Source organism: Bombina bombina, chromosome 2, assembly GCF_027579735.1.
Source record: "Bombina bombina isolate aBomBom1 chromosome 2, aBomBom1.pri, whole genome shotgun sequence".
Lineage (NCBI taxonomy): Eukaryota > Metazoa > Chordata > Amphibia > Anura > Bombinatoridae > Bombina > Bombina bombina.
Genome location: NC_069500.1, coordinates 358968069 through 358990831, shown reverse-complemented (window position 1 = coordinate 358990831; position 22763 = coordinate 358968069). Strand labels below are relative to the sequence as shown.

Genomic DNA, 22763 nt, shown 5'->3' with positions numbered 1-22763 from the left:
TAAGGCAGGTATTTTTTAACTCTAAACTACAGTCACCACTGCACCCTATAGTTTCTCCTTTCTCTTGCTTGTCTTCGGTCGAATGACTGGAGGTGGCAGTTAGGGGAGGAGCTATATAGACAGCTCTGCTGTGGGTGATCCTCTTGCAACTTCCTGTTGGGAAGGAGAATATCCCACAAGTGATGGATGATCCGTGGACTGGATACACCACAAGAGAAATAAATTTATCAGGTAAGCATAAATTATGTTTTTACTTTTTTTACTTTAGCACATCATAGACTGAGAAGAATTGCTTCAACTGATAATCATTGTATTAGGAGAACATTGCTATGCCGTTGATTGAATATCATTTCTTTTACTTTCTATTTTATTTTTCAGCTCTCAAGGAGAAGTTAAAGGAGAGTGAGGAAAAGGAACGGACTCTAGTAAACGCAAAAGCAAAATTAGAAAATCAGATTTCAGACATGATACAGTCTTCAGGTGATAGTTCTGTTCAGATGACAAAGTTAAATGAAGAACTTCAGTCTAGGGAAAGGTACTGTCAAGGCTGTTGTTTAAATTGGTTTTTAATGTTGTCCTTGCTTATTGGGGGGGTTCTCCAGATTTTACAATAAATGTTGAGTGTTTTTTATTTTTAGAACTTTAGAAGAACAACAATCTGAGCTCTTAAAAGCTAAAGAAACTGTGAAACAACTTCAGGAAAGTATTGAGCTTTTGATATCTGAAGCTAAAGAGAGGTACGAAAAGGCAGAGGAATCTCATCAACTGGAGGTTACCAAAAAGAGCACAGAGATTGAGAGTTTGGTAAGAGTTTAAGTTCTCAACCAACCTAAACTTAGGTTAGTATGACTTAATTCTGTGATGGTTGGTATAGTTTCTAACTCTCACCAAGCACCCACTAGGCCTTACCATGTATTCCTGCCTTTGCTTCCACATACTCCTGCCACATATTTTGGAATATGATGTAAAATATGCCTGACTCCCTAATATAGGCAGATAGAATTTAAATTACCTGTGTGTCAATAATCAATCACATCATTATCTGTTTATGTATGTATTGAAATTTTGATTATTGGTAGTGACTAGCTATTTAAAGGGACACTGAACCCAAATTTTTTCTTTTGTGATTCTGATAGAGCATGCAATTTTAAGCAACTTTCTAATTTACGCCTATTATCAATTTGTCTTCGTTCTCTTGCTATCTTTATTTGAAAAATAAGACATCTAAGCTTTTTTTTGGTTCAGACCTGTGGACAGCACTTTTTAATTAGTGGATTCATTTATGCACCAATCAGCAAGAACAATCCAGGTTATTCACCAAAAATGGGCCGGCATCTAAACTTACATTCTTGTATTTCAAATAAAGATACGAAGAAAATTTGATAATAGGAGTAAATTAGAAAGTTGCTTAAAATGGTATGCTCTATCTGAATCACAAAAGAAAAAATTTGGGTTCAGTGTCCCTTTAAGTTGTAAGAATAATCCTAAGTGTGCATTTTCCAATACATTTAATACTATGCAGCCCGTACAATGTAATTTTAGAACATGTTAAAGGGGAAAAAACATTACAGTACAGTGGCCCTTTAAAGGGACACTAAAGTCAAAATTAAAGTTTCTTGACTAGAAAAAGCATTCCGCTAAAAAACAAACAAACTATCCAACATACTACCATTATCAAGACGTGCACATCATTTTTATATGCACACTTTCTGAGGCCCCAGCTCCAGACTCCTACTCAGCATATCCAAAAGTGCACAATTTATGCATTTCGTGATTGACTGATGGCTGTCACATGATGCAGGTGAAGGGAAAATTGTATTATATTTAGTGATCCTTTATGTATTATCTGACAAGACATGACATATGATAGGAAGACGGACAGGGACACATACATGCACACAAAACGTGTAAATACTTGTTCAAATACACACTAGTCATTGGAGACACGATTTAAATGGAATTTGTTCACTTAGATTTTTATTTGCATAAATATTTTGTAGATGGTCCATTTATATACGACATCGGAGTGTTTTTGTAAAAATGTATAGCTTTCTTATTTTTAAATAACATTGTGCTGATTTTCAGACTCCTACCCAAGACCCAGTATAGATGTATACTGATGTATACAGATTTCCATTTGTCTAATGGGTCTTTTCATATGCTTGGGGAGGGGGAGTGTCTGCTCTTAATTTTTTCTCAGCCCATTTCAGGGGGTGTCCCAGCCTAACCTCATCAACAGTTTTAAATTGGGAGCTTCTAAGTGCTGATTTTCAGACTCCTACCCAAGACCCAGTATAGATGTATACTGATGTCTACAGATTTCCATTTGTCTAATGGGTCTTTTCATATGCTTGGGGAGGGGGAGTGTCTGCTCTTAATTTTTTTCTCAGCCCATTTCAGGGGGTGTCCCAGCCTAACCTCATCAACAGTTTTAAATTGGGAGCTTCTAAGTAAGTTTTTATACTGGATTATTATATCGGTATCTATGCATATTCTTTTTTATAGTAGTTTCTATAACATGCAGTTATGATAATTGGTGTATCCCTTTAAGGTAAAGTTTATTTTGTAAAATGATGATGGTCTACAGTCCTTCATAACATATTGGGATATATTTCCCACCACTAGGAGGAGATAAAGAACCCATATAAGAGTTTTAAAACCCTCCCACCTACCATCTTTTTCTAATTTTGTTTTTGGTCTCGTAGGAGATGGTTGTGAATACAATTTGTTCCAGCTACTTATGGGTTACAAATTGGAGAATCAGACCTATGTTAGGCTCTGTGGAGTATCATTTACAAAGAAGACAGAAAATACTTCATAGCAACTGAATTATACAGGGACACAGAAATACCCTATTATGTGCACAGTGTTTCCCTAACGGGACTTCAGCCATAACTACCCTCCAGCGTCGCGTGGACTCGTCCCTTGCCTCCCCCCGAGGGACTCTTGTATTTCCTACTGTAATCCTCTACGGTACTTGATACCTTCACTGGATGGGCTCTCTACTGGATACTGTTGCAACTGCATTGACATAATGTAGAAATAGCTCCATCTACCTTTGGAATAGTTTCGCACAATTCCAAATTTTGTTCTGGGATTGGGTAGATCTTTTTAAAACTGGCAGAGGGAGCAAATGGAATACTAGAGTATTTATTTACTTTGGTGATATAGTCTGAGACCAAATCAGGCACATTAAAAACTTCAGGAATTTTAGTTGGAACAACTAAATTCAACTGATTTACTGCCTTAGATTCTGTAGGCTTCGAATCAGAGAAAGATGCTTCCATTCTAAAGCCAGCAGAGGTTGGTATAGTCTTGGCTTGAAAAAGTGGAATTAAAGTATATAAAAAAGAAAATCTTTTAAAATAATTCTATTATATTTCATTTATTTTCTTCCCTTTACCTGTCTCTTTGTAGTAGTTTTCCGAATTCCTTCAGATGGACTTACATCACTGTTTGTCTTCCTCCCTTCCATCTTTTTTTTTTATTAAATATTAATTATTTCTCTTGTAAGGTGTATCCAGTCCACGGATCATCCATTACTTGTGGGATATTCTCATTCCCAACAGGAAGTTGCAAGAGGACACCCACAGCAGAGCTGTTATATAGCTCCTCCCCTAACTGCCATATCCAGTCATTCTCTTGCAACTCTCAACACGCATGGAGGTAGTAAGAGAGAGTGGTCAAATATAGTTAGTTTTTTATCTTCAATCAAAAGTTTGTTATTTTAAATGGTACCGGAGTTGTACTATTTTATCCCAGGCAGTAAATAGAAGAAGAATCTGCCTGAGTTTTCTATGATCTTAGCAGGTTGTAACTAAGATCCATTGCTGTTCTCACATATTTCTGAGGAGAGAGGTAACTTCAGCGGGAGAATGGCGTGCAGGTTACTCTGCTATGAGGTATGTGCAGTTACAATTTTGTCTAGAAATGGAAAATGCTAGAAAATGCTGCTGATACCGGATTAATGTAAGTTAAGCCTGAATACAGTGATTTAATAGCGACTGGTATCATGCTTACTCTCAGGGGTAATACCCTTATAAAATTGCAATATAAAACGTTTGCTGGCATGTTTAATCGTTTTTATATATGCTTTGGTGATAAAACTTTATTGGGGCGTAGTTTTTTCCATATGGCTGGCTTAAATTTGCCTAGAAACAGTTTCCTGAGGCTTTCCACTGTTGTAGTATAAAAGTTACAGTTGGTGTAGTTAAAATTACAAACTGTGACATCCAGCTTCCCTCGGGAGTCCTCTGTATGCTATAGGACATCTCTAAAGGGCTCAAAGGCTTTCCAAAGTCGTTTATTGGGGAAGGTAGGGCCACAGCAGGCTGTGGCAGTTTGTTGCGACTGTTAAAAAACGTCTTTCTTTCATGTAATTAGCAAGAGTCCATGAGCTAGTGACGTATGGGATATACATTCCTACCAGGAGGGGCAAAGTTTCCCAAACCTCAAAATGCCTATAAATACACCCCTCACCACACCCACAATTCAGTTTTACAAACTTTGCCTCCCGTGGAGGTGGTGAAGTAAGTTTGTGCTAGATTCTTCGTTGATATGCGCTTCGCAGCAGGCTGGAGCCCGGTTTTGAACTCAATGGTCTCCTTCTACGGGATCTATTTTATAGGTTCTCTGTTATCGGTCGTAGAGATTCATCTCTTACCTCCCTTTTCAGATCGACGATATACTCTTATATACCATGACCTCTACTGATTCTCGTTTCACTACTGGTTTGGCTATCTACTATATGTAGATGAGTGTCCTGGGGTAAGTAAGTCTTATTTTTTGTGACACTCTAAGCTATGGTTAGGCACTTTATATATAAAGTTCAAAATATATGTCTTTAAACTTATATTTGCCTTGATTCAGGATGATCAATATTCCTTATTTCAGACAGTCAGTTTCATTATTTGGGTTAATGCATATGAATATTCAATTTTTTTCTTACCTTAAAAAATTGTTTTCAAATTGACTTTTTTCCCTGTGGGCTATTAGGCTCGCGGGGGCTGAAAATGCTTCAATTTATTGCGTCATTGTTGGCGCAGATTTTTTTGGCGCAATTGTCATTTCCGGCGTCATTCTTGACGCCGGAAGTTGTTCGTGATTATGTCATTTTTTTGACGTTTTGTGCCAAAAATGTCGGCGTTCCGGATGTGGCGTCATTCTTGGCGCCAAAAAAAAAATGTTACGCGCCAATAATGTGGGCGTCTTTTTTGGCGCTAAAAAATGTGGGCGTCATTTTTGTCTCCACCTTTTTTTCACATTATTTCAGTCTCATTTTTCATTGCTTCTGGTTGCTAGAGGCTTGTTCATTGGCATTCTTTCCCATTCCTGAAACTGTCATTTAAGGAATTTGATCAATTTTGCTTTATATGTTGTTTTTTCTATTACATATTGCAAGATGTCTCAGATTGACCCTGGATCAGAATCTACTTCTGGAAAGACGCTGCCTGATGCTGGTTCTACCAAAGTTAAGTGTATTTGTTGTAAACTTTTGGTAACTGTTCCTCCGGCTGTAGTTTGTGATGAATGTCATGATAAGCTTGCTAATGCAGATAGTATTTCCATTAGTAATATACCATTACCTGTTGCTGTTCCCTCAACATCTAATACTCAGGATGTTCCGGTTAATATAAGAGAATTTGTTTCTAAATCTATTAGGAAGGCTATGTCTGTTATTCCTCCTTCCAATAAACGTAAAAGGTCTTTTAAAACTTCTCATTTTTCAGATGAAATTTTAAATGACCGTCATAATTCTGATTTGTCTTTTTCTGATGAGGATTTTTCTGGTTCAGAGGATTCTGTCTCAGATATTGACACTGATAAATCTTCATATTTATTTAAGATGGAATTTATTCGCTCTTTACTTAAAGAAGTTTTAATCGCTTTAGAGATGGAGGAATCTAGTCCTCTTGATACTAAATCTACTAAGCGTTTAAATTTGGTTTTTAAACCTCCTATGGTTATTCCAGAAGTTTTTCCTGTCCCTGATGCTATTTCTGAAGTAATTTCTAGGGAATGGAATAATATGGGTACTTCATTTACTCCTTCTCAAAGGTTTAAGAAATTGTATCCTGTGCCATCTGACAGATTAGAGTTTTGGGACAAAATCCCTAAAGTTGATGGGGCTATCTCTACTCTCGCTAAACGTACTACTATTCCTACGGCAGATAGTACTTCCTTTAAGGATCCTTTAGATAGGAAGATTGAATCCTTTCTAAGGAAAGCTTATTTATGTTCAGGTAATCTTCTTAGGCCTGCTATTTCTTTGGCTGATGTTGCTGCCGCTTCCACTTTTTGGTTGAAGGCTTTAGCACAACAAGTATCAGACCATAATACTCATAGCATTGTTAAACTCCTTCAACATGCTAATAACTTTATTTGTGATGCCATCTTTGATATCATTAGAGTTGATGTCAGGTATATGTCTTTAGCTATTTTAGCTAGAAGAGCTTTATGGCTTAAAATTTGGAATGCAGATATGTCTTCTAAATCAACTTTGCTTGCTCTTTCTTTCCAAGGTAATAAATTATTTGGTTCCCAGTTGGATTCTATTATTTCAACTGTTACTGGGGGGAAAGGAACATTTTTGCCTCAGGACAAAAAATCTAAAGGTAAATACAGGGCTGCTAATCGTTTTCGTTCCTTTCGTCAGAATAAGGAACAAAAGCCTGACCCTTCCCCTAAAGGAACGGTTTCTGTCTGGAAAACTTCTCCAATCTGGAATAAAACCAAGCCTTTTAGAAAGTCAAAACCAGCTCCCAAGTCCACATGAAGGTGCGGCCCTCATTCCAGCACAGCTGGTAGGGGGCAGGTTACGATTTTTCAAAGACATTTGGATCAATTCGATTCACAGTCTTTGGATTCAGAACATTGTTTCTCAGGGGTACAGAATAGGTTTCAAGGTAAGGGCAACTGCAAAGAGATTTTTTCTCTCTCGCATGCCAATAAACCCAGTGAAAGCTCAAGCATTTCTGAAATGTATTTCAGATCTAGAGTTGGCTGGGGTAATTGTGCCTGTTCCAGTTCTGGAACAGGGTCTGGGGTTTTACTCAAATCTATTCATTGTACCAAAGAAGGAGAATTCCTTCAGACCAGTTCTGGATCTAAAGATATTGAATCGTTATGTAAGGATACCAACATTCAAAATGGTAACTATAAGGACTATTCTGCCTTTTGTTCAGCAAGGGCATTATATGTCCACAATAGATTTACAGGATGCATATCTTCATATTCCGATTCATCCAGATCACTTTCAGTTTCTGAGATTCTCTTTTCTAGACAAGCATTACCAGTTTGTGGCCCTTCCGTTTGGCCTAGCAACAGCTCCAAGGATCTTTTCAAAGGTTCTCGGTGCCCTTCTCTCTGTAATCAGAGAACAGGGTATTGCGGTATTTCCTTATTTGGACGATATCTTGGTACTTGCTCAGTCTTTACATTCTGCAGAATCTCACACGAATCAACTTGTGTTGTTTCTTCAAAGACATGGTTGGGGGATCAATTTACCAAAGAGTTTGTTGATTCCTCAGACGAAGGTAACCTTTTTGGGTTTTCAAATAGATTCAGTGTCCATGACCTTGTTTCTAACAGAAAAGAGACGTCTGAAATTGGTTTCAGCCAGTCGAAACCTTCAGTCTCTATCATTCCCTTCGGTAGCTTTGTGCATGGAAATTCTAGGTCTCATGACTGCTGCATCGGACGCGATCCCCTTTGCTCGTTTTCACATGCGACCTCTTCAGCTTTGTATGCTGAACCAATGGTGCAGGGATTATACAAAGATATCACAATTAATATCCTTAAATCCCAATGTACGACACTCTCTGACGTGGTGGATAGATCACCATCGCTTAGTTCAAGGGGCTTCCTTTGTTCGCCCAACCTGGACTGTGATCTCAACAGATGCGAGTCTGTCAGGTTGGGGAGCTGTATGGGGATCTCTGACAGCGCAGGGGGTTTGGGAATCTCAGGAGGCGAGATTACCAATCAACATTTTGGAACTCCGTGCGATTTTCAGAGCTCTTCAGTCCTGGCCTCTTCTGAAGAGAGAATCGTTTATTTGCTTTCAGACAGACAATGTCACAACCGTGGCGTATGTCAATCATCAAGGTGGGACTCACAGTCCTCAGGCTATGAAAGAAGTATCTCGGATACTTGTATGGGCGGAATCCAGCTCCTGTCTAATTTCTGCGGTTCACATCCCAGGTGTAGACAATTGGGAAGCGGGTTATCTCAGTCGCCAGACGTTACATCCGGGCGAATGGTCCCTTCATCCAGAGGTTTTTCTTCAGATTGTTCAAATCTGGGGACTTCCAGAAATAGATCTGATGACCTCTCATCTAAACAAGAAACTTCCCAGGTATCTGTCCAGATCCAGGGACCCTCAGGCGGAGGCAGTGGACGCGTTGTCGCTTCCTTGGAATTATCCTGCCTATATCTTTCCGCCTCTAGTTCTTCTTCCAAAAGTGATTTCCAAAATTCTAATGGAACGTTCGTTTGTGCTGCTGGTGGCTCCAGCATGGCCTCACAGGTTTTGGTATGTGGATCTCATTCGGATGGCCAGTTGCCAAACTTGGACTCTTCCGTTAAGACCAGACCTTCTATCTCAAGGCCCTTTTTTCCATCAGGATCTCAAATCATTAAATTTGAAGGTATGGAAATTGAACGCTTGATTCCTAGTCATAGAGGTTTCTCTGACTCAGTAATTAATACTATGTTACAGGCTCGTAATTCTGTGTCTAGGAAGATTTATTATCGAGTCTGGAAGACTTATATTTCTTGGTGTTCTTCTCATAAATTCTCCTGGCATTCGTTCAGAATTCCTAGAATTTTACAGTTTCTTCAGGATGGTTTGGATAAAGGTTTGTCTGCAAGTTCCTTGAAAGGACAAATCTCTGCTCTTTCTGTTCTTCTTCCACATGGGCCTTTAAAAATTAGGCTTCTGTTGAACAGATTTGCAAGGCGGCGACTTGGTCTTCGCTTCATACTTTTTCAAAATTCTACAAATTTGATACTTTTGCTTCTTCGAAGGCTATTTTTGGGAGAAAGGTTTTACAGGCAGTGGTACCTTCCGTTTAAGTACCTGCCTTGTCCCTCCCTTCATCCGTGTACTTTAGTTTTGGTATTGGTATCCCACAAGTAATGGATGATCCGTGGACTGGATACACCTTACAAGAGAAAACACAATTTATGCTTACCTGATAAATTTATTTCTCTTGTGGTATATCCAGTCCACGGCCCGCCCTGTCATTTTAAGGCAGGTAATTTTTTCATTTAAACTACAGTCACCACTGCACCCTATGGTTTCTCCTTTCTCTGCGTGTTTTCGGTCGAATGACTGGATATGGCAGTTAGGGGAGGAGCTATATAACAGCTCTGCTGTAGGTGTCCTCTTGCAACTTCCTGTTGTGAATGAGAATATCCCACAAGTAATGGATGATCCGTGGACTGGATACACCACAAGAGAAATAAATTTCTCTTGTTAAGTGTGTTCAGTCCACGGGTCATCCATTACTTATGGGATATATTCTCCTTCCCAACAGGAAGTTGCAAGAGGATCACCCAAGCAGAGCTGCTATATAGCTCCTCCCCTCACATGTCATATCCAGTCATTCTCTTGCAACCCTCAACAAAGAAGGAGGTCGCGAGAGGAGCTGGAGTTTTTACTTAATTATTCTTCAATCAAAAGTTTGTTATTTTAAATGGCACTGGAGTGTGCTGTTTTTCTATCTCAGGCAGTATTTGGAAGAAGAAACTGCCTGCGTTTTCTATGATCTTAGCAGGCGTAACTAAGATCCACTGGCTGTTCTCGACATTCTGAGGAGTGGGGTAACTTCAGAAAACGGGAATAGCATGCGGGGTCTCCCGCAAATGAGGTATGTGCAGTACAATATTTTCTGGGAATGGAATTGACTAAGAAAACACTGCTGTTACCCGTATGATGTAAGTACAGCCTTAAATGCAGTAGTAGTGACTGGTATCAGGCTGATAAATGTATGCACAGTAGAGTTATTTTCTAGGGACTAGAATTTGACTGAAAAAATACTGTTAATACTGATATAATGTGTGAGCCTTAACTGCAGTAGAAGCGACTGGTAGCAGGCTTAGTAATAACTTTACACAGCATCTGAAATGTTGTTTTTTAAAACGTTTACTGGCATGTTAATCGTTTTGTGAGGTACTTTGGTGATAAATCTTTTTGGGCATGATTTTTTTCCACACGGCTAACGTATATTTCTGCATAGAAACCGTTATATCAGGTCTCCCACTGTTGTAATAGGAGTGGGAGGGACCTTTTTTAGCGCCTTGTTGTGCAGTTAAAATTCTAGCACAGTCTTCCTTCTTCTTCCTCTTTGATCCAGGACGTCTCCAGAGAGCTCAGGGATCTTCAAAATTCGTTTTTGAGGGAGGTAATCAGTCACAGCAGACCTGTGACAGTGTGTTTGACTGTGATAAAAGCGTTAAATCTTAATTTGATATCCGTTTTTTGTAATTTGATATCCGTTTTTTGGGTACTGAGGGGTTAATCATCCTTTTGCTAATGGGTGCAATCCTCTGCTAATTAATACATTTAAAGAATTGTTGACTATAACTGAACTAGTTCTTTGTTATTCAATTGTGTTTTTTAAAATAAGCGCTGCAGCGTTTTTTATATTGCTTGTAAACTTATTGAAGTAATTTCCAAGCTTGCTAGCTTCATTGCTAGTCTGTTTAAACATGTCTGATACAGAGGAATCTGCTTGTTCATTATGTTTAAAAGCCGATGTGGAGCCCAATAGAAATATGTGTACCAATTGTATTGATATTACTTTGAATAAAAGTCAATCTGTACCGATAAAGAAATTATCACCAGACAACGAGGGGGAAGTTATGCCGTCTAACTCTCCTCACGTGTCAGTACCTTCGTCTCCCGCTCGGGAGGTGCGTAAGATTGATGCGCCAAGTACATCAAGGCCCTTACAAATCACTTTACATGATATGGCTAATGTTATGAAAGAAGTATTATACAATATGCCCGAGTTAAGAGGCAAGCACGACAGCTCTGGGTTAAGGACAGAGCGCGCCGATGACACGAGAGCCATGTCTGATACTGCGTCACATTTGCAGAACATGAGGACGGAGAGCTTCATTCTGTGGGTGACGGTTCTGATTCGGGGAGACCGGATTCAGAAATTTCAAATTTTAAATTTAAGCTTGAGAACCTCCGCGTGTTGCTAGGGGAGGTGTTAGCGGCTCTGAATGATTGTGACACGGTGGCAATCCCAGAGAAATTATGTAGGCTGGATAAATACTATGCGGTACCGGTGTGTACTGACGTTTTTCCTATACCAAAGAGGCTTATAGAGATTATTATCAAGGAGTGGGATAGACCCGGTGTGCCCTTTTCCCCTCCTCCGATATTTAGAAAAATGTTCCCTATAGACGCCACCACACGAGACTTATGGCAGACGGTCCCTAAGGTGGAGGGAGCAGTTTCTACTTTAGCCAAGCGTACCACTATCCCGGTGGAGGATAGCTGTGCTTTCTCAGATCCAATGGATAAAAAATTAGAGGGTTACCTTAAGAAAATGTTTGTTCAACAAGGTTTTATATTACAGCCTCTTGCATGCATTGCGCCTGTCACTGCTGCAGCGGCATTCTGGTTTGAGTCTCTGGAAGAGGCGATTCGCACAGCACCATTGGATAAATCTTTGAGCAAGATTAGAACCCTTAAGCTGGCTAATGCGTTTGTTTCGGATGCCGTAGTGCATTTAACCAAACTTACGGCTAAGAATTCCGGATTCGCCATACAGGCGCGCAGAGCGCGATGGCTTAAATCCTGGTCAGCAGATGTAACTTCTAAGTCTAAACTACTAAACATTCCTTTCAAAGGGCAGACCTTATTCGGGCCCGGCTTGAAGGAAATTATTGCTGACATTACTGGAGGTAAGGGCCACACCCTTCCTCAGGACAGGGCCAAATCAAAGGCCAAACAGCATTTTCGTGCCTTTCGTAATTTCAAGGCAGGAGCAGCATCAACTTCCTCCGCTCCAAAACAGGAAGGAACTACTGCTCGTTACAGACAGGGTTGGAAAGGCAACCAGTCATGGAACAAGAGCAAGCAGGCCAGAAAGCCTACTTCCGCCCCTAAGACAGCATGAAGACAGGGCCCCCTTTCCGGAGACGGATCTAGTGGGGGGCAGACTTTCTCTCTTCGCCCAGGCTTGGGCAAGAGATGTACAGGATCCCTGGACGTTGGAGATTATATCTCAGGGATACCTTCTGGATTTCAAAACTTCTCCTCCACAAGGGAGGTTTCATCTGTCAAGGTTATCAACAAACCTAGTAAAGAAAGAGGCATTTCTACAATGTGTACAAGAGCTCTTAGTGATGGGAGTGATCCACCCAGTTCCGCGAATGGAACAGGGGCAAGGGTTTTATTCAAATCTGTTTGTAGTTCCCAAGAAAGAGGGAACTTTCAGACCAATCTTAGACTTAAAAATCTTAAACAAATTCCTAAGGGTTCCGTCGTTCAAGATGGAAACCATTCGGACCATCCTACCCATGATCCAAGAGGGTCAATATATGACCACAGTGGACTTAAAGGATGCCTACCTTCACATACCGATTCACAAAGATCATTATCGGTACCTAAGGTTTGCCTTTCTAGACAGGCATTACCAGTTTGTAGCTCTTCCCTTCGGGTTAGCTACGGCCCCAAGAATTTTTACAAAGGTTCTGGGCTCACTTCTGGCGGTACTAAGACCACGAGGCATAGCGGTGACTCCGTACCTAGGCGACATTCTGATACAAGCGTCAAGTTTTCAAAATGCAAAGTCTCATACAGAGATAGTTCTAGCATTTCTGAGGTCGCATGGGTGGAAAGTGAACGTAGAGAAGAGTTCTCTATCACCACTCACAAGAGTCTCCTTCCTAGGGACTCATAGATTCTGTAGAGATGAAAATTTACCTGACGGAGTCCAGGTTATCAAAGATTCTCAATGCTTGCCGTGTCCTTCACTCCATTCCAAGCCCATCAGTAGCTCAGTGCATGGAAGTAATCGGCTTAATGGTCGCGGCAATGGACATAGTGCCATTTGCGCGCCTACATCTCAGACCGCTGCAACTATGCATGCTAAGTCAATGGAACGGGCATTACTCAGATCTGTCCCCTTTGCTAAATCTGGACCAGGAGACCAGAGATTCTCTTCTCTGGTGGTTGTCACGGGTTCATCTGTCCAAAGGAATGACTTTTCGCAGACCAGATTGGACGATTGTAACAACAGATGCCAGCCTACTAGGCTGGGGAGCAGTCTGGAACTCCCTGAAGGCTCAGGGATCGTGGACTCAGGAGGAGAGACTCCTCCCGATAAACATTCTAGAATTAAGAGCAATATTCAATGCTCTTCTAACTTGGCCTCAGTTAGCAACACTGAGGTTCATCAGATTTCAGTCGGACAACATCACGACTGTGGCTTACATCAATCATCAAGGGGGAACCAGGAGTTCCCTAGCGATGTTGGAAGTCTCGAAGATAATTCGCTGGGCAGAGTCTCACTCTTGTCACCTGTCAGCGATCTACATCCCAGGTGTGGAGAACTGGGAGGCGGATTTTCGAAGTCGACAGACCTTTCATCCGGGGGAGTGGGAACTTCACCCGGAGGTGTTTGCTCAACTGATTCGTTGTTGGGGCAAACCGGATCTGGATCTCATGGCATCTCGCCAGAACGCCAAGCTTCCTTGTTACGGATCCAGGTCCAGGGACCCGGGTGCGGTGCTGGTAGATGCACTAGCAGCCCCTTGGGTTTTCAACATAGCTTATGTGTTTCCACCTTTTCCGTTGCTACCTTGACTGATTGCCAGGATCAAACAGGAGAGAGCATCGGTGATTCTGATAGCGCCTGCGTGGCCACGCAGGACCTGGTATGCAGACCTAGTGGACATGTCGTCCTGTCCACCATGGTCTCTACCCCTGAGGCAGGACCTTCTAATCCAGGGTCCTTTCAACCATCCAAACCTAATTTCTCTGAGGCTGACTGCTTGAAAATTGAACGCTTGATTCTATCAAAGCGTGGGTTTTCGGATTCGGTTATTGATACATTAATACAGGCTCGGAAACCTGTTACCAGAAAAATTTACCACAAGATATGGCGTAAATATTTATATTGGTGTGAATCCAAGAGTTACTCATGGAGTAAGGTTAGGATTCCTAGGATATTGTCTTTTCTACAAGAGGGTTTAGAAAAGGGCTTATCCGCTAGTTCACTAAAGGGACAGATTTCTGCTCTGTCTATTCTTTTACACAAGCGTCTGGCAGAGAATCCAGACGTCCAGGCTTTTTGTCAGGCTTTGGCTAGGATTAAGCCTGTGTTTAAAACTGTTGCTCCTCCGTGGAGCTTAAACTTGGTTCTTAAAGTTCTTCAGGGTGTTCCGTTTGAACCCCTTCATTCCATTGATATTAAGCTTTTATCTTGGAAAGTTCTGTTTTTGATGGCTATTTCCTCGGCTCGAAGAGTCTCTGAGTTATCTGCCTTACATTGTGATTCTCCTTATCTGATCTTTCATTCAGACAAGGTAGTCCTGCGTACTAAACCTGGGTTTTTACCTAAGGTTGTTTCTAACAGGAATATCAATCAAGAGATTGTTGTTCCATTGTTATGCCCTAATCCTTCTTCAAAGAAGGAACGTCTTTTGCATAATCTAGACGTGGTCCGTGCCCTGAAGTTCTACTTACAGGCAACTAAAGATTTTCGACAAACTTCTTCTCTGTTTGTCGTTTACTCTGGACAGAGGATAGGTCAAAAGGCTTCGGCTACCTCTCTCTCTTTTTGGCTTCGTAGCATAATACGCTTAGCCTATGAGACTGCTGGACAGCAGCCTCCTGAAAAAATTACAGCTCATTCCACTAGAGCTGTGGCTTCCACCTGGGCCTTTAAGAATGAGGCCTCTGTTGAACAGATTTGCAAGGCTGCAACTTGGTCTTCACTTCATACTTTTTCAAAATTTTACAAATTTTACACTTTTGCTTCTTCGGAGACTGTTTTTGGGAGAAAGGTTCTACAGGCAGTGGTTCCTTCTGTTTAATGTTCCTGCCTTGTCCCTCCCATCATCCGTGTACTTTAGCTTTGGTATTGGTATCCCATAAGTAATGGATGACCCGTGGACTGAACACACTTAACAAGAGAAAACATAATTTATGCTTACCTGATAAATTTATTTCTCTTGTAGTGTGTTCAGTCCACGGCCCGCCCTGTCTTTTTGAGGCAGGTTCTAAATATTAAATTATAACTCCAGTCACCACTGCACCCTATAGTTTCTCCTTTCTCGTCTTGTTTCGGTCGAATGACTGGATATGACTTGTGAGAGGGGGAGATATATAGCAGCTCTGCTTGGGTGATCCTCTTGCAACTTCCTGTTGGGAAGGAGAATATATCCCATAAGTAATGGATGACCCGTGGACTGAACACACTACAAGAGAAATAAATTTATCAGGTAAGCATAAATTGTGTTATATATATGTGTGTGTGTGTGTGTGTGTGTGTATATATATATATATATATATATATATATATATATATATACAGGTGGCCCTCGTTTTACAACGGTTCAATTTACACTGTTTCAGAATAACAACCTTTTTTTCCAGTCATGTGACTGCTATTGAAAAGCATTGAGAAGCAGTGCATTTATTAAAATAGCAGTAGGTGGAGCTGTCCGCTTGTGTTGCAGCAAAGCCAAGCAAGCTGAAATTAATCAGTTTAACCAGACCTGAGCTATCGAGCATATTTCAAAGGAACAAGATCTTCCTGTCTATAAATCAGTCCAGATTGGAATGCATAGAAAGAACTGTTTGCAGAAAATTACAAGTGAAAAAAATACAAGTGAAGTCTGTGTTGTGTGATTATTTTATTAGATTTATAATGCTGTTTAGCAAATGTTTTTGTTCATTTAACTTAGTTTAATTATATATTCTTTGTTGTGTGATTATTTTATTAGGTTTATAATGCTGTTTAGCATTTAAAGTCTTCATTTCAAAGCTTTAAAATAATGTATTAGGTGTTACTTACAATCTCCCTCACTTCCCATTGACTTACATTATAAACTGGGTTTCAATTTACAACGGTTTCGATTTACAACCATTCCTTCTGGAACCTAACCCCGGCGTAAACTGAGGGCTACCTGTATGTGTATATATATATATATATATATATATATATATATATATATATATATATATATTTATGTGTATATATGTTTGTGTGTGTGTGTGTATATATATATATATATATATATATATATATGTGTGTGTGTATATGTATGTGTTTGTGTATATATATATATATATTTATATATGTATGTATATATATATATATTTATATATTTATATTTTTTTATATATGTGTATATATATATATATATATATATATATATGTAGAGAGTGAACGAGAGAGAACGAACGAGAACGGTGCACTCTCACAAACAGTCTTTAAATGCCAGGGTGTTGAATGAAGATAAGATAAAGAAGACAGCACTCACTGGAGTTAAGAAATGCAAACAATGTTGTTTATTCAGTGAAGTTTCGGGGAATGCTTCCCCTCCATCAGACGTCTGACATCAAACATTCCCTGAAACGTCACTGAATAAAGAACATTGTTTGCATTTCTTAAGTCCAGTGAGTGCTGTCTGCTGTGTGTGTGTATGTATGTATGTATGTATGTGTATATATATATATATATATATATATATATATATTTATATTGTGACAGGAACACTTTTAACCACGGTCTTCTAGGGCACAAATGCAGCACAGGACAATCCACTGTAGTTTAAAAGGCTTTATTTTTCACAGCAATAACAAACAGGCAGTCCATTTTCAAAAGAGGGAAATCCTTCCTCTGCAGCAAAGTTAAGTACTTTTAAATGTGTCCCAGCACTTCACAGCATTCCACAAGTGCTTTGTAAAAATAATGTCCTTTTACAGTTCACAGGAACAAAAGTCTTTTACACAGTGTAACAAACACACACCAGCTTTTGTAGCTGGTAACTCTCTCTCAAGGCCTAAGTGAGGCTGCTATTTAAACCCTCACAACTTCTAATTAGCCACACCTGTGATTAGCTGCTGGACAGCTTCACAGCTGTCTGGGATAATCAAATTCACACTCTTTCTCCCTGGGGTTTTAACTGAAAGGAGAAATAGCATGTACAATGCTTGGTCTTAAATATCTTCCATTTATAACCAGGCCTTGCTTTCTGTCACATATCCTCCCCCCCAGCTCACACCCAGTGGGTTGAGCGACCATGGACATCAATGAATGTACCTGAGACAAACCATCAGCATTGCCCTGCAAAAGACCGGCCCTGTGCTCAACAGTAAAATTGAAGGGTTGCAAGCTAAGAAACCACCTAGTAACCCTTGAATTTGTTTCCGTATTCTGACTCATCCATGTGAGAGGAGCATGATCTGTTATTAATTTAAATTTTCTCCCCAACAGATAGTACCTAAGGGTCTCTAAAGCCCACTTAATGGCAAGGCATTCTTTCTCCACTATAGAATAGTTCTTTTCCTGTGAAACAAGTTTTCTGCTTAGGAAAAGGACAGGATGCTCTTCTCCCTGACACTCCTGCGAGAGAACTGCTCCTAAACCAACATCAGAGGCATCTGTCTGTACAATAAAATCTTTATCAAAATTGGGGGTTACCAAAACTGGATGGGCACAAAGGGCATCTTTCAAATGCTTAAAAGCTTGTTCTGCTTCTGGGGACCATTTTATCATAATTGGGGCCCTTGCTTTTGTGAGATCTGTCAAGGGTGCCGCAATTGTAGCGAAATTCGGGATAAACCTTCTATAATAACTAGTTATCCCAATAAATGCTCTTACTTGTTTTTTAGTTAGAGGCTGTGGCCAGTTCTGTATGGCCTCTACTTTTGTTGTCTGAGATTTAACTAATCCTCTACCAATAGTATAACCCAAGTACTTAGCTTCCTGTAAACCAACGGTACATTTTGCAGGATTGGCAGTTAACCCAGCGGACCGTATTGCATCAAGTACTGCTTGAACTTTTGGAAGATGGGATTCCCCTTCAGAATCAGTTTCAGAGAAAGGAAATACATAAATATCAGAAGTTTGACATATTTCTGGAGATTCCCATAACTCCAGAAATTTTGGAAAATTTCTCCCTATCACCACCTCATGGGCTAAATTTGGTACTACACCAACACAATATTTGAATTTACCACACTGAGTCTCAATCTCCACCTCAGCTGTAGGATATTCCCGTTTATCTCCATGAACACAGATAATTCCCATTTCTTTCATGTAATTAACAAGAGTCCATGAGCTAGTGACGTATGGGATATACATTCCTACCAGGAGGGGCAAAGTTTCCCAAACCTTAAAATGCCTATAAATACACCCCTCACCACACCCACAAATCAGTTTTACAAACTTTGCCTCCAAGGGAGGTGGTGAAGTAAGTTTGTGCTAGATTCTACGTTGATATGCGCTCCGCAGCAAGTTGGAGCCCGGTTTTCCTCTCAGCGTGCAGTGAATGTCAGAGGGATGTGAAGAGAGTATTGCCTATTGAATGCAGTGATCTCCTTCTACGGGGTCTATTTCATAAGGTTCTCTGTTATCGGTCGTAGAGATTCATCTCTTACCTCCCTTTTCAGATCGACGATATACTCTTATATTTACCATTACCTCTACTGATTCTCGTTTCAGTACTGGTTTGGCTTTCTACAAACATGTAGATGAGTGTCCTGGGGTAAGTAAGTCTTATTTTCTGTGACACTCTAAGCTATGGTTGGGCACTTTATTTATAAAGTTCTAAATATATGTATTCAAACATTTATTTGCCTTGACTCAGAATGTTCAACTTTCCTTATTTTCAGACAGTCAGTTTCATATTTGGGATTATGCATTGAATTATCATATTTTTCTTACCTCAAAAATTTGACTTTTTTCCCTGTGGGCTGTTAGGCTCGCGGGGGCTGAAAATGCTTCATTTTATTGCGTCATTCTTGGCGCGGACTTTTTTGGCGCAAAAATTCTTTTCGTTTCCGGCGTCATACGTGTCGCCGGAAGTTGCGTCATTTTTTGACGTTATTTTGCGCCAAAAATGTCGGCGTTCCGGATGTGGCGTCATTTTTGGCGCCAAAAGCATTTAGGCGCCAAATAATGTGGGCGTCTTATTTGGCGCTAAAAAATTTGGGCGTCGCTTTTGTCTCCACATTATTTCAGTCTCATTTTTCATTTGCTTCTGGTTGCTAGAAGCTTGATATTTGGCATTCTTTCCCATTCCTGAAACTGTCTTATAAGGAATTTGATCTATTTTGCTTTATATGTTGTTTTTTCTTACATATTGCAAGATGTCTCACGTTGCATCTGAGCCAGAAGATACTACAGGAAAATCACTGCCTGCTGGATCTACCAAAGCTAAGTGTATCTGCTGTAAACTTTTGGTAGCTATTCCTCCAGCTGTTGTTTGTAATAATTGTCATGACAAACTTGTTAAAGCAGATAATATTTCCTTTAGTAATGTACCATTGCCTGTTGCAGTTCCCTCAACATCTAAGGTGCAGAATGTTCCTGATAACATAAGAGATTTTGTTTCTGAATCCATAAAGAAGGCTTTGTCTGTTATTTCTCCTTCTAGTAAACGTAAAAAGTCTTTTAAATCTTCTCTCTCTACAGATGAATTTTTAAATGAACACCATCATTCTGATTCTTTGGACTCTTCTGGTTCAGAGGATTCTATCTCAGAGATTGATGCTGATAAATCGTCATATTTATTTAAGATGGAATTTATTCGCTCTTTACTTAAAGAAGTACTAATTGCTTTAGAAATAGAGGATTCTAGTCCTCTTGATACTAATTCTATACGTTTGGATAAGGTTTTTAAAGCTCCTGCGGTTATTCCAGAAGTTTTTCCTGTTCCTAATGCTATTTCTGCAGTAATTTCCAAAGAATGGGATAAATTGGGTAATTCATTTACTCCTTCTAAACGTTTTAAGCAATTATATCCTGTTCCGTCTGACAGGTTAGAATTTTGGGACAAAATCCCTAAAGTTGATGGGGCTATTTCTACCCTTGCTAAACGTACTACCATTCCTACGTCAGATGGTACCTCGTTTAAGGATCCTTTAGATAGAAAAATTGAATCTTTTCTAAGAAAAGCTTATCTGTGTTCAGGTAATCTTCTTAGACCTGCTATATCATTGGCTGATGTTGCTGCAGCTTCAACTTTTTGGTTGGAAACTCTAGCGCAACAAGTAACAAATCGTGATTCTCATGATATTATTATTCTTCTCCAGCATGCTAATAATTTTATCTGTGATGCCATTTTTGATATTATTAGAGTTGATGTTAGGTTTATGTCTCTGGCTATCTTAGCCAGAAGAGCTTTATGGCTTAAGACTTGGAATGCTGATATGGCTTCTAAATCAACTCTACTTTCCATTTCTTTCCAGGGAAACAAATTATTTGGTTCTCAGTTGGATTCTATTATTTCAACTGTTACTGGTGGGAAAGGAACTTTTTTACCACAGGATAAAAAATCTAAAGGTAAAAACAGGGCTAACAATCGTTTTCGTTCCTTTCGTTTCAACAAAGAACAAAAGCCTGATCCTTCGTCCTCAGGAGCAGTTTCAGTTTGGAAACCATCTCCAGTCTGGAATAAATCCAAGCCTGCTAGAAAGGCAAAGCCTGCTTCTAAGTTCACATGAAGGTACGGCCCTCATTCCAGTTCAGCTGGTAGGGGGCAGGTTACGTTTTTTCAAAGAAATTTGGATCAATTCTGTTCACAATCTTTGGATTCAGAGCATTGTTTCAGAAGGGTACAGAATTGGTTTCAAGATGAGACCTCCTGCAAAGAGATTTTTTCTTTCCCGTGTCCCAGTAAATCCAGTGAAAGCTCAAGCATTTCTGAATTGTGTTTCAGATCTAGAGTTGGCTGGAGTAATTATGCCAGTTCCAGTTCCGGAACAGGGGATGGGGTTTTATTCAAATCTCTTCATTGTACCAAAGAAGGAGAATTCCTTCAGACCAGTTCTGGATCTAAAATTATTGAATCGTTATGTAAGGATACCAACGTTCAAGATGGTAACTGTAAGGACTATATTGCCTTTTGTTCAGCAAGGGAATTATATGTCCACAATAGATTTACAGGATGCATATCTGCATATTCCGATTCATCCAGATCATTATCAGTTCCTGAGATTCTCTTTTCTAGACAAGCATTACCAATTTGTGGCTCTACCGTTTGGCCTTGCTACAGCTCCAAGAATTTTCACAAAAATTCTCGGTGCCCTTCTGTCTGTAATCAGAGAACAGGGTATTGTGGTATTTCCTTATTTGGACGATATCTTGGTACTTGCTCAGTCTTTACATTTAGCAGAGTCTCATACGAATCGACTTGTGTTGTTTCTTCAAGATCATGGTTGGAGGATCAATTTACCAAAAAGTTCTTTGATTCCTCAAACAAGGGTAACCTTTCTGGGTTTCCAGATAGATTCAGTGTCCATGACTCTGTCTTTAACAGACAAGAGACGTCTAAAATTGATTACAGCTTGTCGAAACCTTCAGTCTCAATCATTCCCTTCGGTAGCCTTATGCATGGAAATTCTAGGTCTTATGACTGCTGCATCGGACGCGATCCCCTTTGCTCGTTTTCACATGCGACCTCTTCAGCTCTGTATGCTGAACCAATGGTGCAGGGATTACACGAAGATATATCAATTAATATCTTTAAAACCGATTGTTCGACACTCTCTAACGTGGTGGACAGATCACCATCGTTTAATTCAGGGGGCTTCTTTTGTTCTTCCGACCTGGACTGTAATTTCAACAGATGCAAGTCTCACAGGTTGGGGAGCTGTGTGGGGATCTCTGACGGCACAAGGAGTTTGGGAATCTCAGGAGGTGAGATTACCGATCAATATTTTGGAACTCCGTGCAATTTTCAGAGCTCTTCAGTTTTGGCCTCTTCTGAAGAGAGAATCGTTCATTTGTTTTCAGACAGACAATGTCACAACTGTGGCATACATCAATCATCAAGGAGGGACTCACAGTCCTCTGGCTATGAAAGAAGTATCTCGAATTTTGGTTTGGGCGGAATCCAGCTCCTGTCTAATCTCTGCGGTTCATATCCCAGGTGTAGACAATTGGGAAGCGGATTATCTCAGTCGCCAAACGTTGCATCCGGGCGAATGGTCTCTTCACCCAGAGGTATTTCTTCAGATTGTTCAAATGTGGGGGCTCCCAGAGATAGATCTGATGGCCTCTCATCTAAACAAGAAACTTCCCAGGTATCTGTCCAGATCCCGGGATCCTCAGGCGGAGGCAGTGGATGCATTATCACTTCCTTGGAAGTATCATCCTGCCTATATCTTTCCGCCTCTAGTTCTTCTTCCAAGAGTAATCTCCAAGATTCTGAGGGAATGCTCGTTTGTTCTGCTAATAGCTCCGGCATGGCCTCACAGGTTTTGGTATGCGGATCTTGTCCGGATGGCATCTTGCCAACCATGGACTCTTCCGTTAAGACCAGACCTTCTGTCGCAAGGTCCTTTTTTCCATCCGGATCTGAAATCCTTAAATTTAAAGGTATGGAGATTGAACGCTTGATTCTTGGTCAAAGAGGTTTCTCTGACTCCGTGATTAATACTATGTTACAGGCTCGTAAATCTGTATCTCGAGAGATATATTATAGAGTCTGGAAGACTTATATTTCTTGGTGTCTTTCTCATCATTTTTCTTGGCATTCTTTTAGAATACCGAGAATTTTACAGT

At 40.1% G+C, this 22763-nt stretch overlaps 1 protein-coding gene across 5 annotated transcripts in view; it reads left to right on the top strand.

The window, feature by feature from the left end:
• Window positions 1-22763, top strand: part of CLIP1 (CAP-Gly domain containing linker protein 1) — an 868764-nt gene that overhangs the window by 676414 nt on the left and 169587 nt on the right. For all 5 annotated transcript variants that reach the window (XM_053701760.1, XM_053701761.1, XM_053701758.1 and 2 more), the window contains 2 exons: window positions 379-535; window positions 639-804. In XM_053701760.1, the coding sequence (XP_053557735.1) occupies window positions 379-535; window positions 639-804 (323 nt within the window). The remainder of the gene's footprint in view (window positions 1-378; window positions 536-638; window positions 805-22763) is intronic.